Raw genomic sequence first — 19,138 nt, forward strand, 5'->3', positions numbered from 1 at the left:
TTCGCATTCACCGCCCAGCTGACCCAAAAGCAGCTCCTTCGAGGTTGGCCAAGGCAGTTTGGTGGGAAGATGGAGAAGAACCCGTACACGATGGCCAAGCTGGGGCTGGAGCTGAAGGAGAACCCCAATAAGAGGGACTGCGGCTTCTACATGAAATATTTCTTCCTCTTCCTCTCTCTCATCCAGTTCCTCATCATCCTGGGTCTGGTGCTTTTCATGGTGTACGGCACCTCGGAGGAGAGCACCAAGAAGCACCAGAAAGTCCTGCAGGACCAGCTCTCGCAATGCAACCAGAAAGGCGAGGCCCTCGGGCGCGAGATCGGAGACTTCAAGAGCCGGCTCAACGCCAGCCAGGTGGAGGCCCGGCTGAGCAAGACCCAGGCCACCATGTACAACAGGACCTCAGTGAACAACTACAACGAGAAGGTCAGCGGAGGAGGGCGGAGGGGCGATTCCTGCCTTGTGTGGGGTTGGGCTGGATGGTCTCTGGGGGTCCCTGCCAACACCTCAGGGTGATTCGAGAAGCACGCACGCATGCAATGACTGGCCTATGTGCTATGTGTTGGGCTGTTTATTTCACACCCTCCAAGTGTCCCTGTTTTCCAAGGACAGTCCTAGATTTACAGAAGCTGCCCCGGTATGGATGGAATAGGACGTCCCTCTTTTCAGGGGAGAAACGTTGGAGGGGATGGAATAGGACACCCCTTTTTCATTGGATTTTATGTGCTGACTCTGTAATTTCCCAATACTCTTTTACCCTTTTGCAAGCACTATTTACAATCATTATAGCAATAGTTGAAGTTTCAGCCCCTCTTCCTCTTTAGCAACAAGATGTAGGCAGACAAAGTCATGACACAGCCGTTTGCAGGCAGCATCTGTTGGTCAACGGTCAGCAAAGAAAAAATGTCAACGAAAGTTCTCCTTTTATCGGTACTTCCATCTGAAATTGGAATATGTGATGGTTTTGGCATATTCTCTCTGTTTCTAGATGACTCCCTGACACTGTCAGTTTTGATTCCTTGCTGGGGGGGGCGGGGGGCAGTGCCGGATTTACGTTTAAGCAAAACAAGCTCTAGCTTAGGGCCCCACTCTCTTGGGGGCCCTCAAAAAATTTAAAGGGGAAAAAACCTGGATGTACATTTCCAAAATATAAGATAAAAAACAAATAAAATAAAACCTACATCCAGCAACAGTGTTTTGTGTTGTTTTGTGATATAAGTCATGGGCTGTAAGATATCACTGGTTTGCTCCTTTCTATATATAGGGTGCCGACATCCTGCTATTGATAATTATTAGTAGTGTGCATCATATATTTGCACCTCTTATTATTTCATGTCATAGCAAGTTTCTAGAGACTAGACGACGAGTCTTTGTCAATGGTGTTTCCGAAGGAACTTTTGTTCTTGCCAAATGCCAATGTGTTTGCATTATTAAGTTTATGAATCAAAAATCATTTTAAGTTAGAGCTTAATGATTATTTCACTATGAATATACTTCTTCTTCATTGTATTTCACTATGAATATACAGGTGAAACTCGAAAAATTAGAATATGATGGAAAAGCTACTGGAGTTTAATATATGAGATAGACTCATGACATGCAAAGCGAGATACGTCAAACCTTTGCTTGTTATAATTGGGATGATTATGGCGCACAGCTGATGAAAACCCCAAAGTTGAAATTGTTAATTTGGGGTTCTCATCAGCTGTACACCATAATCATCGCAATTATAACAAACAAAGGCTTGACACATATCTCGCTTTGCATGTCATGAGTCTATCTCATATATTAGTTTCACCTTTTAAGTTGAATTACTGAAAGAAACGAACCTTTCCACAATATTCTAATTTTTCGAGTTTCACCTGTACTTCTTAATTATATTTTAGTTCAACAATGACTTGGATAAAATGTGTATTCTGTTATGTGCAAATGGTTTTCGATACCTATGAGGTCCATCAATGACCATATAGCATATATTCAAGACCAAAAAAAAAAAATAAAGTGGCAATTTGTTGTAGACAAAGGGCAGCTGGACATAGAAAGGGCCCCATTACCTTCAGGAGCTGAGGGCCGCATCAAAACTAAATCCGGCCCTGGGGGTTGGGATGGATGACCCTCGAGTGTCCCTTCCAACTCTAGGATTCTGAGTCTATGGCGCGCGATGTTGGATATTGAATTAATTGGGGGGGGAGGATGGACACACAAACTGAGAATGCTTTGAGGACCGTGTAAAAGTGATAGGTTTATTTCGATTTGGTATGTTTCCGAATATCCAGGCATGTGGAACTTCCACTAACAGCTCCTAAACGGATGAGGTTGATATGAATAATTTGTATTGTATTGTCTGTGTTTCTTCTTTATGGGGAATGCCTGTTTGCCGTAATGGCTGCTACGTATTTTATATTTCATTGCCTGCTAAATAATGATGATGACGATGATACTAATAAGAATAGCAATAATATTAGGGGGAAATTAAACTAAGCGAAACCACAGCCACCCTTTCAAATCCACCCTTCTCTGAACTTTGCAATGCATTTCCCCCGACAGAGTAATAACGTGTCCCAAAATTCCCGAGCTAGGGCGAAGTTTGCATCGAAACGCCGGAGAATAACGTTCAAGGAAGCATTACGGCCAGGGGGGGGCAGGGGGAGGGAGGGGTTGCTTTGCAAAAAAGAGAGGGAGAAAGTGAATCCGAGGCAAAATGTCACACACACACCCCAAAATGCGTTCGCCAGGAGAAATTTACGTCGAGATGCTGATGGATTTCCACGAGGGGTTTAAAAGGGTGGCGTGGAAATGTAGAGAACCGAGTTAAGATCAGGGGTTGGGGGGAATGAGAGGAAGCGAACAGTTTCTGCCCCCACCCCTAGGCAGGAACCACCTGCCTGGAAGCAGGTAAAATATACAAGGGAATGGGGCTTTCCATCAACGGCGTCTCCGAAATATTTTACACATCACTTGGGAAGACAGACGGACGAATGCCAGTGTCCTGGAAGAAGCAAAGATTGCCAGCGTCAAAGCGATGATTCTTCTGTTAGAGATTGCAAATTGCCTACGTGCAGAAATGCAGCTGTCTATCTTCAAGCAATTAGCAGTTGGCAGAAAGCCCAGATCTGCTCTTTCTCAGACCCTTAGCAACGACCTGTGATTGGTCAATGAGTTCCTAAAGACTGAGCTCTGTGTGAGAGCTTGTGTGGTTAGTGTGTGGTGCAGGTGTTGGTGTGGAGAAAGTGGTCAGTGTAGAGAGAGAGAGAGACAGAGAGGAAAAGATTTTATGTTTTGTTTCTTTTATTTTGTAAAGTCTGTACATAGTAACTTATAGATACTAGTTGCTTCAATAAATACTGTATATAGTTATCTAGTGAGTTGCTGAGTTCCTGCGTTGTGCTGTCCAGTCAATTACACAACAGCCAGAAGCTTCCAGAAAAGTCTGCGTCTAACTCTGCGGTGTCCAGGAATACGTTATACTCCTGACACTAAATCTTAAGATCTTCAACATCAACTTCGTTGGACTGGACATATTGTGCGGATGGCCGATGATCTTTTTTCCAAAGCAACTCCTCTATTCCGAACTTACGAATGGAAAGCTGGTCGACAAAAGACGTTCAAAGACTCCCTCAAGGCAAATCTTAAAAAATGTAGTATAAACACCGACAACTGGGAGACACTGGCCTGCGAGCGCTCCAGTTGGAGAACAGCCTTTAGCAAAGGCGTTGTGGGCTTTGGAGACACTCGAACTCAGGACGCAAGGGAGAAACGTGCTAAGAGGAAGGCGCGCTTGGCAAACCCTCACCGGGATCAATTCACACCCGGAAACCTATGTCCCCACTGTGGAAGGACGTGCGGATCCAGAATTGGCCTCCACAGTCACTTACGGACTCACTGCTAAAACCGTGTTTATGGAAGACTCTTACTCGGCTACGAGGGATTGCCAGAGAAGGAGAAGAAGGACAATAATAACGGCAATAATAATAAGTATTAATTAATGCTAATTAACACTTGTCGTTTAGTCGTGTCCGCCCTTTCGTGGCCCCATGGACCAGAGTGTGCCAGGCACTCCTGTCTTCCACTGCCTCCCGCAGTTTGAATTAACACTAATCAATAATGATCAACAGTGATCAGTAATAAACATACACAAACTTTATTAACAATTAGGATTTTGATCAACAGGGAAACAATATTTTTGATTGTATAATATGCAGGAACAATATTGAATCAATAAAACAGTTAAGGGAACTGGGGGAAGTCCTGGGGAGGGAGAGAAAGGGGGGAAATGTATGGGATTGTATTGTTTGATAATTTGTATGGGATTTTTTAAAAAAACATCCATAGAAATTTATATAAAAAATAGTGATCAATAATTAATCGTTATTAATAATTATTTTCAATAATATTGTAAGCTGCTTTGTCCATTGAATCTCCGAAGGGGGAAAACTCTGATCGTTTTCTCTCCCGCCCCGAACCGCTCGATCCTAACCCCCCTCCCTCTCCATCTTCCCCCAGGTGAAATGCCAGGAGCTTCGGAAGCAAGACGCACTTGCCCAACAGATGAGCCGGGAATGTGCTTACAACTTGTACCTTCTGAATATGACGACTCAAGGTAAGGGCAGCCCCGAGGAAGACCGCTGGTGCCCACTGGTTCTCTGCATGAGTCCAGTTAGGTCCAGTCGCGGACGGCTCTGGGGTTGCGGCGCTCATCTCGCTTTACCGGCCGAGGGAGCCGGCGTCCAGCTTCCGGGTCATGTGGCCGGCATGACTAAGCCGCTTCTGGCGAACCAGAGCAGCGCACGGAAACGCCGTTTCCCTTCCCGCCGGAGTGGTACCTACTTATCTACTTGCATTTTGACGTGCTTTCAAACTGCTAGGTTGGCCGGAGCAGGGACCGAGCAACGGGAGCTCACCCCGTCATTGCGCGGATTCAAACCGCCGACCTTCCGATCGGCAAGCCCTAGGCTCTGTGGTTTAACCCACAGCGCCACCCACGTCCCTTCCACACCTATAATGGCAAACAAAACAAAAGCCTCTGTGTTGTTGTTTTTAAAACAAAAGTTATCTGAAATATTTCTTTTCATTTACAGGTAGGTAGCCGTGTTGGTCTGCCATAGTCAAAACAAAATAGAATTAAAAAATTCCTTCCAGTAGCACCTTAGAGACCAACTAAGTTTGTTCTTGGTATGAGCTTCCATCATGTGCATGCACACTTCTTCAGGTACAAAATAAAATAAAAATATTCCTTCCAGTTAGCACCTTAGAGACCAACTGAGTTTGTTCTTGGTATGAGCTTTCGTGTGCATGCACACTTCTTCAGATACAAAATAAAATAAAGAAATTCCTTCCAGTAGCACCTTAAGAGACCAACTAAGTTTGTTCTTGGTATGAGCTTTCGTGTGCATGCACACTTCTTCAGATACAAAATAAAATAAAAATATTCCTTCCAGTAGCACCTTAAGAGACCAACTAAGTTTGTTCTTGGTATGAGCTTTCGTGTGCATGCACACTTCTTCAGATACAAAATAAAATAAAAATATTCCTTCCAGTAGCACCTTAAGAGACCAACTAAGTTTGTTCTTGGTATGAGCTTTCGTGTGCATGCACACTTCTTCAGATACACTGAAACGGAAGTCGCCAGATCCTTAAATGAAGAAGTGTGCAAGAACTAACCAAGAACTAAGTTAGTTGGCCTCTAAGGTGCTACTGGAAGGAATTTCTTTATTTTATTTTGTTTCATTTCTTTTCATATCGCTTTCTCTTTCTCGTCTTTCTCTAACGCTGCAGTCCGAATCGACTCTCTCCAAGAAAAGCTCGCAGCTCTGGAGTTGAGGAGCAAGCTGGAGCAAGACGCCTTGTCCGGGGCCAAGAAAAACCTGGAGGACCTACTGGACCGGACCGAGAAGGAGAAGCGGACTTGCGAGATCGACAGGCTGGGAGAACAGTCGCGGATGCAGACCTACCAGAGCTTGGGCTCCCAGGTCCTCTCCAAGCTGGACCCCGTCCCCGATAACCTGAGGTCGTCCTTCGACCACGCCATGGCACAGTTCACCGCCTGCTACCAGCTCGGCGGCGCCCAGCATGAATTTCGCCAGCTGACGGACGCCATGCGGGCCCAGTTCGATGCGCTGGCCAGGCAGGTGGACCAGAAAGTGAGCAGCGTGGCCGAGGAGAACGGGGGGCTGCAACGCCAGAAGGCCACCTGCGCCCACAGCCTGCAGGAGAAGGAGCGCCAGGCGGGCGAACAGAAACAGCAGTGCGAGAGGGAGAAGCAGCTGCTCCGGGATGCCCAGGACGCAGAGACCAAGAAGATGTACGCGGAGAGGCAGCAGCTGGTCGGCGAGAAGGAGACCCTCCAGCTGCAGCTGCAACAGAGCAAAACAGCGTGCCTGAATCTCAGGGTAAGAAGGCACAGTTATTATTATTGTTGTTCCAGTTACAGGTGGGTAGCCGTGTTGGTCTGCCATAGTCAAAACAAAATCGAAAATTCTTTCTAGTAGCACCTTAGAGACCAACTGAGTTTCTAGTAGCACCTTAGAGACCAACTGAGGTATCTGAAGAAGTGTGCATGCACACGAAAGCTCATACCAGGAACAAACTCAGTTGGTCTCTAAGGTGCTACTAGAAAGTATTATTGTTGTTGTTGTTGTTCAGTCGTTCAGTGGTGTCCGACTCTTCGTGACCCCATGGACCAGAGCACGCCAGGCACGCCTATCCTTCACTGCCTCTCGCAGTTTGGCCAAACTCATGCCAGTCGCTTCGAGAACACTGTCCAACCATCTCGTCCTCTGTCGTCCCCTTCTCCTTGCGCCCTCCATCTTTCCCAACATCGGGGTCTTTTCCAGGGAGTCTTCTCTTCTCATGAGGTGGCCAAAGCCTCAGCTTCAGGATCTGTCCTTCCAGTGAGCACTCAGGGCTGATTTCTTTAAGGATGGATAAGTTTGATCCTTTTGCAGTCCATGGGACTCTCAAGAGTCTCCTCCAGCACCATAATTCAAAAGCATCCATTCTTCGGCGATCAGCCTTCTTTATGGTCCAGCTCTCACTTCCATACATTACTACTGGGAAAACCAGAGCTTTAACTATACGGACCTTTGTCGGCAAGGTGATGATGATGATGATGATGATGATGATGATGATGATGATGATTTACAGGTGAAACTCAAAAAATTAGAATATTGTGGAAAGGTTCGTTTCTTTCAGTAATTCAACTTAAAAGGTGAAATTAATATATGAGATAGACTCATGACATGCAAAGCGAGATATGTCAAGCCTTTATTTGTTATAATTGTGATGGTTATGGCGTACAGCTGGTGAAAACCCCAAATTAATCTCAGCTTTGGGGTTTTCATCAGCTGTATGCCATAATCATCACAATTGTAACAAGCAAAGGCTTGACGTATCTCGCTTTGCATGTCATGAGTCTATCTCATCTATTAAACTCCAGTAGCTAATGAAAACAATTGCTTACATAAATGGACTTTTCCATGATATTCTGATTTTTCGAGTTTCACCTGTATTATTTATACCCTGCCCATCTGGCTGGGTTTCCCCAGCCACTCTGGCCGGCTTCCAATAGAATATCAAAATGCAATAGTCTATTAAACATTAAAACAGGCTTCCTCAACCTCGGCCCTCCAGATGTTTTGAGGCCACAGTTTCCATCATCCCTGACCACTGGTCCTGCTAGCTAGGGATCATGGGAGTTGTAGGCCAAAAACATCTGGGAGTTGTAGGCCAAAAACATCCCTAAAAAAACACTGCCTTCAGGTGTCTTCTAGAAGTCTGGTAGTTGTTTTCCTCTTGGACATCTGGTGGCAGGGAGTTCCACAGGGCGGGTGCCACCACCAAGAAGGCCCTCTGCCTGGTTCCCTGTAACTTGGCTTCTCGCAGGAAGGGAACCGCCAGAAGGCCCTCGGAGCTGGACCTCAGTGTCTGGGCTGAACGATGTGGGTGGAGACGCTCCTTCAGTTGTCATGCGCTTTCCCTCTTTCATTTTTGGATAATAATTTTATTAGTTTTCCATTACCATCCAATAATACCCTCGTTATAACAATGCCAGGGCCCGGGTGATGCCGTGGTCTAAACCGCAGAGCCTCTTGGGCTTGCCGATCAGAAGGTCAACGGTTCTAATCCCCGCAATGACGGGGTGAGCTCCCATTGCTCTGTCCCAGCTCCTGCCAACCTAGCAGTTCGAAAGACTGCTGCTACCTGCCGGAGTTGGGAGAAGTGCTGGCGGCGAGCTTCCTGGGGGCCCAAATGTGGCCCCTCGAAGCCTCTCCGTCTGAGCAGCTCTCCTGAAATGTCGCGGGACTTATTGAGCGGAGATGTCGGGTTCTTTGCTTCGCAGGGGACCTCTTCGTTCCCAAGCAGCTCGTTCGTGAGGCCGGGGAGCCCCGTTTCGTCCGGGGGCGCCAACACGATGGGGAGCCATTGGAACGCAGGGAAAGTCGTGAACAATGCTGGTTCGGTTTCCAGCCCACATATCTTCCTTGGAAGAGCAGGTGCAGTCGGGCAGCCGAATCCTGCCTCCCCGGGAATTCCAAGCAATGCTGGTGAGTCAGCCCACCCCACTTTGCTCCATCCATCCATCCCCTCCAACGCTTCTCCCCTGAAAAGAGGGACGTCCTATTCCATCCCCTCCAACATTTCTCCCATGAAAATAGGGACGTCCTAAGGGAAAGAGGGACATTTTGGGATCAAATCAGAAACTGGGACGGCTTCTGTAAATCCGGGACTGTCCCTGGGAAATGAGTTACAGGAGTCGATGCACCCCACAAAACAAATCCAAATAAAACAGCCCCCCCCCCTCACCGGTGTGGATTTGTAGGAAACTAGGAAAGTGGATGGTTGCTCCTGTCCAGAACGCGAAACCTGACATCGGAACGTGTTTGTTTTGTGTTCCTTTAGACCGATTGAGAACTGTGGAGAACAAGAGACCCCCTTTGGAGATCGGGAAGCTGCCGAACCAGCTGCCAGCCATCCCCGCGGGACAACCCCCCAGGTGAAAAAATGTGATTTTATACATTCCTGGTCTATGGGGCAGAGAGAAGGGGATGAGGTTCTGTTCTGCTGGGTTCCTGGAAAGTTTGGATGCCTGGGGGTCAGAGTCCGGTAGATTAGGTTTGGTTTCAATATGGGGGTGGTCCCAGTTTATGGGGTCGGGGAGATCAGGTCCCAGATGTCACAGAATCAAGTACCACTGTATCCGAATACATTTGTAAATATCAATAGCCTACTGTACAAACTCATTCCAAATTTGATTTCTTCCTGACACAGCGGTTAAAGGAAGCGGCGCCGGAGGCCTCCAGGAACGGCACCTGGGAATTAAGACTCGATTGTTGGAAAGGGGAGAGTGTGGAACCGGGATATTTCCTCACCTGCAGATGCATTTCGGACAGGACAGGGAACCGAAGCAGAAACGGATGGAAGAACTGAACGGGGATAAGCCAGCTGCCCTCTTGCCTGGTATCTTTTCCCCAAACCCTCGCTTCTTCCTGGGGGACTACCGATACCCAATTTAAGATGTCTTATCCTAAACCAGCCGGCCCGTTTGATTTGTTGTGTTTCGCAAGCAGCCATTACACACGTAAAAATAATAACAACTGCTACTAATAATGGTTTACATTTCTACTCCTCAACCCCCTAGCGCATCATTCATTTCCCATTTCCCGATCCAGCTTCCTTCCACGAATCTGTAAAGCCCTAGCAAGAAATTTGTTGTTGTTCAGTCATTCAGTCGTGTCCGACTCTTGGTGACCCCATGGACCAGAGCACGCCAGGCCCTCCTGTCTTCCACTGCCTCCCGCAGTTTGGCCAAACTCATGCCAGTCGCTTCGAGAACCCTGTCCCACCATCTCTGTCGTCCCCTTCTCCTTGTGCCCTCCATCTTTCCCAACATCAGGGTCTTTTCCAGGGAGTCTTCTCTTCTCATGAGGTGGCCAAAGTCTTGGAGCCTCAGCTTCAGGACCTGTCCTTCCAGTGAGCACTCGGGGCTGATTTCTTTAAGGACGGATAAGTTTGATCTTTTTGCAGTCCATTGGACTCTCAAGAGTCTCCTCCTCCAGCACCAGAATTCAAAAGCATCCATTCTTCGCCGATCAGCCTTCTTTATGGTCCAGCTCTCGCTTCCATCCATCACTAAGATGTATGGAAGAATGTTAAAATGTGTAACTGAATGTACTAATGAATGTAATAATGTAAATAAAGTAAAAAATATCAGAGGTTTGATCTTCTTGCAGTCCATGGGACTCTCAAGAGTCTCCTCCAGCACCATAATTCAAAAGCATTCATTCTTCGGCGATCAGCCTTCTTTATGAAAGAGAAATTTAGATTGCTCTAAAGCAAGAAATTTAGATGGTTCTAAAGCAGGCATGTCCAACAGGTTGATTGCGATCTGCTGGTCGATTGCAGGCTCAACAACTATGTCTTCCTAAAAAAGAAAAAGCTCAACAACTCTGACAATGGGTAGATCACTACCAGTTTTTTTATACTGTGAGTAGATCGCAGTCTCTTGGGAGTTGGGCGTCCCTGTTTTAAAGGATCTCTCTCTCTCTCTCTCTCTCTCTCTCTCTCTCTCTCTCTCTCTCTCTCTCTCTCTCTCTTTCAACACCAGGCAGCAAAAAACAGGTCTTTTCAAGAGACAACCTTTCCTTCTGCAATTTAGTTTTATAGAAAAAACCCGCTCCCTTTCCCTTATGGGGTATCCAAGAGCCCGTCTACAGTCCTTAAGTGGGTTCCCTATCGGTAGGAAGAAATAACAGAGGCCAAGCAGAGAATATCAAGAAGCAAAGTGGCTAGTAAGCCTGATCTTTATTCAAGGAGCTGTTGCAACAGGGTCCCCCGCTCACCCCACACAGGAGGGAGGAGAGGAACCCAGAACAATGTTGTGCAAGCTCTGATATAGACTTTGGAAATTGCCTCCCCTGAAGCTCAAGACCACCCCCCAAAACATCATATACACATCACAGAAAGAGGCGGTCCCCAGCAGAAACTGGAATGTGTTGCTTCTCTCCTGTCTGCCAGGATGTCTGATAATATCTTATCAATTGCCTTTTCTGGGTAGCCTGGCCATTCCTTGGAGATGGTCAGTAGTTCCTGAATCTCTTGTGCATATTGGTAGTTTGCTCAGCTTAACGGATACTTGCCAGACTGTATTTACAGTCCAAAGACCATTGGAAAGCTTTTCCCATCTCCTTTCTCCTTGCAGAGAAATATATTGAGGTCAATTTGGGAGAGTCCGAATGGCTTCAGGATTGTTCTCTTGTACTGTTTCAGACATGTGGTTTATATACTTATGTATGTGTTTGCCTTGTACATTTATGAACATTTATTTTATATATATAGATAGATAGATATAAGAACTTAGAATTCCTGTAACACTCATTTTAACATTTGGCAAATCCACCAGATATCTTGGCAGGGATGGATGCAATGGGACGCCATCTATTAGATTGACAGGTCTCAATCTCAGCAGCTCACAATTGGCATCTCTGTGTCTCTCAGCCTCTGGAGTATCCATTCTTTAGCTCTCTCAAAAACCCTGCGTCGCAAGAAAGGGGGGGGGGCAAAGGGAGTTTACAGGGACATTTCCTCCCGACAGCAGACAAATGCATCTTCTTAAATCAGGGATGGGGGGCAAACCTCCCTCCCTCCAGATATCGACAGACTCCAACTCCTAGCAGCCAGCGGGGCTGGAGAGCAGGGATTTTGGGAGCTGGAGTCTGTCAACATCTGGATGGTGTTTTTTTCCCTCCAATCTGTCGTTCAAAACGCCAGCGGTTCCTCTGTTCATATTCCGATGCTTGTGAGCTTCCTGGCTGCCCGCTATTGGAAACGATGTCCTGGGCTGCTTCCATGTGCGGAAAATAGTTGCTTGCAGAAATAAGATCTGTTTTCGAGTGTTTCTTTTTGTAAAAAAAAAGAGAGAGAGAGCAAAGACATAGGCTGCGGAAATAAAAAATAAAAGGTTTTTCGAACCCACCTGGAGTCGTTTTTTGATTTGGGTGAGGCTGGCACGGCACGGGGTGGGTGGGTGGGTGTGGGTGGGAGGACTCTGTGGGTGCTATGCCAGGCACCCGTCCACAAAAAACAACAACGAGGGCAGCCACTTCTACTTCAAGAGGAAGCAAGAGATCTTTAGATAGGCGAGTTACAGGGAGGTAGCCGTGTTGGTCTACCATAGTCAAAACAAAATAAAATATTAAAAAAAAAACACCTTCCAGTAGCACCTTAGAAACCAACTAAGTTTGTTCTTGGCATGAGCTTTCATGTGCATGCACACTTCTTCAGATACGTTTCTGAAGACGTGTGCATGCACACAAAAGCTCATACCAAGAACAAACTCAGTTGGTCTCTAAGGTGCTACTGGAAAGAATTTCCTATTTTGTTTCGACTATGGCAGACCAACACGGCTACCCACCTGTAACTTTTCACGGGAGAAACGTTGGAGGGGATGGAATAGGACGTCCCTATTTTCATGGAAGAAATGTTGGGGGCAATGCCAGATTTACGTATAAGCTAAACAAGCTCTAGCTCAGGGCCCCACTCTCTTGGGGGCCCCCAAAAAAATTTAAAGGGGAAAAAAAACTGGATGTAAATTTCCAAAATATAAGATAAACAGCAAATAATACAAAACGTACATACAGCAGCGGTGTTTTGTGTTGTGTAGGCTCCTAGGATGTAAGTCATGGGTCCCGCCTGCTAGCCTGCCCCCTAAAATATCACTATTGATATACTTATTCTCAATTGCATTTCAGTTCAACAATTTCTTGCGTAAAATACACATTTTGTTATGTGCAAATGGCTTGAGATACCTATGAGGTCCATCAATGACCACATAGCATAGATTCAACACACACAAAAACAGCGACAATTTGTTGTTGACAAAGGACAGCTGGACGTAGAAAGGGCCCCGTTACCTTCTGGAGCCGAGGGCCTCATCAAACCTAAATCCGGCCCTGGTTGGAGGGTATGTAATGATGATGATGATTATGGGATGGCAGCCAGTTTGAGAGGGATATGAGCTGCTTCCTAGGAAACGTCTGTTTCTTTCCAGCTGTCTTTGCGTGAGTGGATGAGCCCAGAGCCGCCTGCAAAGGAAGAAGGGCAGCAGTCCTGAACTTCCTGAGCTGGGTCTCCCCTCCAGCTCCTTGGCGCAGGAAAAGGCGGCATTCCTCACTACTGAATAACCTCAGGAAAAGAAAGAATGGGAAAGAAAGAAAGAAAATATTAGGAATTTAAGGAATAGGAATACTTTATTATTGGCCAAGTACATTTTCCAACATACTTGGAATTTGTTTCGGCTACATTGCAATGTAAACATACAGACACTGTCCGTCTCACAATACAAAGAAGCAAAGAAACCCCACCCATAATTTACCTCCCCTTCAGCTATACAACTACGAATTTAACAATTTAATGGCACAAGGGGAAAAACTATTCTTTTGCCTGGCCGATTTTTGTATACGAAGTCCTGTAGGAAGTAAATCGAGCAGATGATGACCGGGATGTAAAGGATCTGCTACAATTCCCTCTGCTCTCTTCCTAACTCGGGTAGCATAAATTGTCTCTGTTGAAGGCAAGCTAGCACCAATTACCCTTTCTGCAATTCTTACAGCTCGTTGGAGCCTTTTCTTGTCTCTCTTGGAGGCTGTACCGTACCAAGCTGTTATAGAATTACAGAGAACAGTTTCAAGGAGGGTAAAAGAGTTTTTAAGGAGGGTAAAGGTAAAGGTAAATGGACCTCTGACCATTAGGTCCAGTCATGGACGACTCTGGGGTTGCGGCGCTCATCTCGCTTTACTGGCCGAGGGATCCGGCGTCCAGCTTCTGGGTCATGTGGCCGGCAGGACTAAGCCACTTCTGGCGAACCAGAGCAGCGCACGGAAACGCCGTTTACCTTCCCGCCGGAGCGGTACCTATTTATCTACTTGCACTTTTGACGTGCTTTCGAACTGCTAGGTGGGCAGGAGCAGGGACCGAGCAACGGGAGCTCACCCGTCATTGCGGGGATTCGAACCGCCGACCTTCCGATCGGCAAGCTCTAGGCTCTGCGGTTTAAATCACAGCACCACCCACTTGTGTCCCTTAGGGATGGTAGCTGCATTTTAAAAATCCAATTTTGCACTGAAGGCAAGGCAGTGGTCTTCTGCTCTCCCATCATTTGTGCTGGAAACCGAATCTTGCAAAAATATTATTTATAGCGGCTGCTAAGAGGCCCCAGAGCTTCCTGGCACACAGACAACGCCCTCTGCTCAAGAAAACCTCTCTCTACGATGGCGTTGTGTTTGTGTGTGTTTGTGTCCCATTAAATACATCCTGGGCTTTGTTCCATTCCTTTCGGAAACAAAAATCTTTTACACAAGAGGGAAACCTGAACACGGTCCTGTTAATGAGTTTTTAGGAAAGGAAAAGGATGTGTTTTTTTTGAAGGGCAGGAGGAGACGGGAGAGGGAATTGCTCACGTCCCCAATAAAGAGGAGCAGGTTTGCCGTTAGGATAATTTGCAGGAGAGCAAATGCCAGAATTCGCTCCTGACTGATTAGCCAGAATCCCGCAGAGTCGTCCAGGCAAACAGGATGTTCGTTCCGACGGGGAGGTGATTCGTGAATTAGAAGATGATTGATGCAGGTGTTTGTGGCAATGGCTTGGAGTCACCGGGGGCCAATAAACAGCTGCCCCCACCCCCCATAAAAGAACGAGAGGCCTTCAAGGATGGGGAAAGAGTTAGTGGGGTTCTCAGCCGGCTTCCAGGTCCTGTTTCGTAACTGCAAAGCGACATTCTTTCCTGGGCGAATTTAAGAACAGGGGGGTATTTTAAAAAAACCTTTAAGGGGGCCGTTATAAGAAAAAACTGCTCCTTTGTCCCTTATGGGTACCCAAGAGCCCGTATTGGGTCCTTATGTAGGCTTTCTATCGGTAGGAGAAAATACCAGAGGCCAACTGGAGAATATTGAGAAGCAAAGCGGCTAGTAAGACTGATCTTTATTCAACTGTTGCGACAGGGTCCCCACATGCAGGGAGGGAGGAGAGAACCCAGAACATTGGTGTGCAAGCTCTGATGTAGACTTTGGAAATTGCCTCCCCTGTAGCAAAAGACCACCCCGCAAAGCATCATCCATACATCACAGAAAGAGGTGGTCCCCAGCAGAAATGTGAGCGTGTTGCTTCTCTCCTGTCTGCCAGGATACCTTATCAATTGCCTTTTCTGGGTAGCCTGGCCGTTCCTTTGAGATGGTAAATACTCAGTTCCCCGAATCCCTTATGTATATTGAGAGTGTGTTCAGCTTAACGGATACTTGCCAGGCTGTAGTTACAGGGAGGTGTAAGCCCCTACACAGTTCAAAGAGAATTGGAAAGCTTTTCCTATTGTCTCCCTCCTTGCAGAGAAATATTCGAGGTCAATTTGGGAGAGTCCAAATGGCTTCAGGGTTGCTCTCCTGTACTATATCAGACACGTGGTTTATATACTCATGTATGTGTTTGCCTTGTACATTTATGAACATTTATTATATATATATAAGACCTTAGAATTCCTATCACAGGGGCCCAATATCTCTTTTAGTTTATCGTGATGATTTGTGCTCGTAGAATTGTAGAGTGGAAAGAGACCCCAAGAGTCACCTAGTCCAACCCCCTGCAATGCAGGAATCCCAGCTAAAGCATCTGGTTATAAAAGACTCCTGCTTTCCAGGAGGTTGGACTAGATGACTCTTGGGGTCTCTTCCAATTCTATGAATCAATGAAATCATGTCATTATCATCCATTATTTTCTGTGCGGAGCAGGGTTAGTGTGATGGCCTGGGAGTCAGACTCTGATGCTGAACCCGAGGGATCCCAGCCTGCACAGGACTCCCCGCCTCCAGAACCAGCTGAGCCGGGGCCAGGGCTTGAGCCTGAAGGATCCCCACCTGTGCAAGCATCAGCGGAGTCTGCTCTGGCTCCTGATGGGAGGGAGGACCCATTGCCTGCAGGTGCTCCACTCCCAGCCTCTCCTTATAGGAGGAGTGCTTGCCTCCAGGCCCGGAGGAGAGGCGAGTCTCCAGAGGATTGGGGCCGCTCTAAGCATAGGGCCAGATAAAAGCCAGCCAGACCCAGCCCAAGTTGCGTGAGTAACTTAGCTGCGAACGTATGCTTGACCTGCAACCTGCCTTGGACCTTGACCTGCTCCCTGCCTCGCTCCCCGCCGGACTGACCTCCTTTGGACCCCTAGACCCAGGACTGGACTTGGACCTCGCTTGATGGACAAACCCCTGGGGCCAGCACAGTTAGCATCGGGAGCAGCCCCTACACTCTCTCTCATTTTAAATCTACCTCGCCCGAACAAAAGCAAATCTCCTTTTTCGTAACAGGAAGGAACGCAGAGTCTTGGTCAGTTTTTACTTCCGTAGAAACGGAGGCCTCGGTTGAGGAGAAGGAATCTGGCTCGGGACTAGCAGGCAATATGAACTCGCAGGAGCCGCTGGCGTTCCCACCCCAGACCCAGGCCATCTTCCTTTCCCAAGCCGAGAAGCGAGGAGGTCAAGTCTTCTGGGAATTCTCCTTCCTGGCAGGAAAGGGTCTTTATGACCTCCATTGTTCCCTGTCCAAACTGGGGGCTGGTGTCGCCAGCAGATAAGGGACGCAAAAAAAAAGCCCACAGCTTCTTGGAATCGTGACGTTGGAGCGTGATCGATGGCTCCCGTCGACGGATCGCCACCGCTTTCCAGGAAGCCGACACAACACACCTAGCCAAGATCACCCTGTGTGAACTCAAGGACCCGTCAAGGAACAATAGGAAGGAAAATAGGGACGTCCTATTCTATCCCCTCCAACATTTCTCCCGTGGCATTTCAGGATCAAATCAGATTTCTCCTGAGATACCCAATTCTGTTTGCAGTTTTGACTTAGTAGGCGCATTTCTGGCAAGCGGTTTCTCCTAACTTGATTTTCACTAATACAGTTGCAATTGCAATTATTCAAAACCACCCCCACCCCACCCCATTGCAAATCAGGCTGATTATCAAAATTTGTAGACTTCCTGCTGTTTGCAAGAAGCAAACTGAAGTTGCATTTTCAGCTGAATTTGGGGGAACCGCTCGAAGAATTTGCTGTGTTGAGCTACTTCAACGGCTCTCGTTCGATTTGATCACTGCAAACAGCTGAAAATCTGTCAGTTTTGATACTCAACCCTGATTTGCAGTGGAGGTTCAATAATTTCGATTGCAACTGTATATGTGCCTTTTTCTTTTTGCACACTTTCCCGTGGTTAAAGGCATTTCCAGGACATATTTCTTTAAATGCAGACAGAATCAAATCTCTCAGCCCTGCCCAGCACCAAGTTAGACAGACAGGACTGGGAAAATTTGCAATCTGCTCCACCTAGTAGCCCTGTGGCCCCACCTAGTGGCTGTCTGGGAGAGGGCATGTAATTGCAGAATTGGGAAGGGACCCCCAAAGGTCATCCAGTCCAACCCCCTGCAATGCAGGAATCTCAGCTAGATCATCCATGACAGAAGAAGCCCGAAGTTCCTTATAACATCAGTGGGAACAGTTGGTCTTGGTGTGCTTCCAATTTTAACCTGAAGATTGGCACTTGTCCATTTTTAATTTTAATTGTAATTGTTTGAATTAATTGTGGGGTGTATCTTAATTGATTGATCACTTGTATTGTGCATATCGTCTTATTTATATGATGTTAGCCGCTCTGAGCCCAGCTTTGGCCGGGGAGGGTGGGATACAAATAATATCATCATCATCATCATCATCATCATCATCATCATCTCTCAGTCTCTTTTCCAGGCTAAGCATCCCCAGCTCCTTTGACCGTTCCTCATAAGGCATGGCTTCCAGGCCTTTGACCATTTTGGTTGCCCTCTTCTGGACACGTTCCAGCTTGTCAACATCCTTCTTAAATTGTGGTGCCCAGAACTGGATACCGTATCCCAGGTGTGGCCTGACCAAAGCATAATAGAGAGGGGCTACGACTTCCCTTGATCTGGACACTAGATTTCTGTCGATGCAGCCTGGAATTCCCGAACTTATTTTGCTATTCTGGGCTGCATCAATAGGAGTATAGCGTCTAGATCAAGGGAAGTAATAGTACCACTGTATTCCGCTCTGGTCAGACCTCACCTGGAATACTGTGTCCAGTTCTGGGCACCACAGTTCAAGAAGGATACTGACAAGCTGGAACGTGTCCAGAAGAGGGCAAGCAAAATGGTCCAAGGCCTGGAAACGATGCCTTATGAGGAACGGCTTAGGGAGCTGGGTATGTTTAGCCTGGAGAAGAGAAGGTTAAGGGGGGATACGATAGCCATGTTCAAATATATAAAAGGATGTCATCTAGAGGAGGGAGAAAGGTTGTTTTCTGCTGCTCCAGAGAAGCGGACACGGGGCAATGGATTCAAACTACAAGAAAGAAGATTCCACCTAAACATTAGGAAGAACTTCCTGACAGTAAGAGCTGTTGGACAGTGGGATTTGCTGCCAAGGAGTGTGGTGGAGTCTCCTTCTTTGGAGGTCTTGAAGCGGAGGCTTGACAGCCATCTGTCAGGAATGCTTGGATGGTGTTTCCTGCTTGGCAGGGGGTTGGACTGGATGGCCCTTGGGGTCTCTTCCAACTCTAGGATTCTATGCATCCAGAGGATCCAGTGGATCTGGGCTGGATCCATGCTTTAGATGTGGGCGAGAAAGAAGGACGAAGGAAGTGGAGGAGTTTGTTTTGTTTGGGAACAGAGGGTGCCAGCATGGAGTAAAAACGAAATTTAAAAAAAAAAAATCCTTCCAGTAGCACCTTAGAGACCAACTAAGTTTGTTCTTGGTATGAGATTTCGTGTGCATGCACACTTCTTCAGATAAGGCAGCGAGAAGAAGGGACTTGGGTAGGTGGGCAGGGAAATGGGAGAGCAGGGGGGCTCGGCCTTCGTCTTCTCAGTGATTCTATTGCACCAGAGACAGGGGGCTCTTTCCGGTGCTGGGCAGGTTCTCCAAAGAGACAACGTGCAACCCAGCAAGCGGGATGCATTTAGGGTGGCTCTGCCTCTCTGTATTTCTTTGGCTGCGAACCCCTTTAAAGGACACACACACCCAGAATCCTGAAAGGTGTCTCTCCCAAGCCTATCCCGAGCCATCGATTGGGGGGGGGGTTAAAACACAAAAAATTCTGCAC

The 19,138-nt window shown here is 47.1% G+C and overlaps 1 protein-coding gene across 1 annotated transcript; it reads left to right on the top strand.

Annotated features, from left to right (window-relative positions):
• On the top strand, window positions 1-9,570 carry LOC117039415 (plasmalemma vesicle-associated protein-like). Its single transcript, XM_033136515.1, has 6 exons — window positions 1-426; window positions 4,504-4,600; window positions 5,776-6,389; window positions 8,339-8,543; window positions 8,899-8,992; window positions 9,268-9,570. The coding sequence occupies exons 1-6, from the start codon at window positions 70-72 to the stop codon at window positions 9,272-9,274; spliced, it is 1,374 nt and encodes a 457-aa protein (XP_032992406.1). The 5' UTR covers window positions 1-69; the 3' UTR covers window positions 9,275-9,570.
• The last annotated feature ends 9,568 nt before the right edge of the window (window positions 9,571-19,138 follow it).

This window comes from Lacerta agilis, chromosome 18 (genome assembly GCF_009819535.1).
Source record: "Lacerta agilis isolate rLacAgi1 chromosome 18, rLacAgi1.pri, whole genome shotgun sequence".
NCBI lineage: Eukaryota > Metazoa > Chordata > Lepidosauria > Squamata > Lacertidae > Lacerta > Lacerta agilis.

Excerpts from the sequence above, each read along its gene's own strand:
- LOC117039415 (XM_033136515.1), top strand. The coding sequence starts at position 70 with ATGGAGAAGAACCCGTACACGATGGCCAAGCTGGGGCTGGAGCTGAAG. Across the intron at positions 427-4,503 it reads TGAACAACTACAACGAGAAG|GTGAAATGCCAGGAGCTTCG; the intron begins GTCAGCGGAGGA and ends ATCTTCCCCCAG. Across the intron at positions 6,390-8,338 it reads CAGCGTGCCTGAATCTCAGG|GGGACCTCTTCGTTCCCAAG; the intron begins GTAAGAAGGCAC and ends TTTGCTTCGCAG.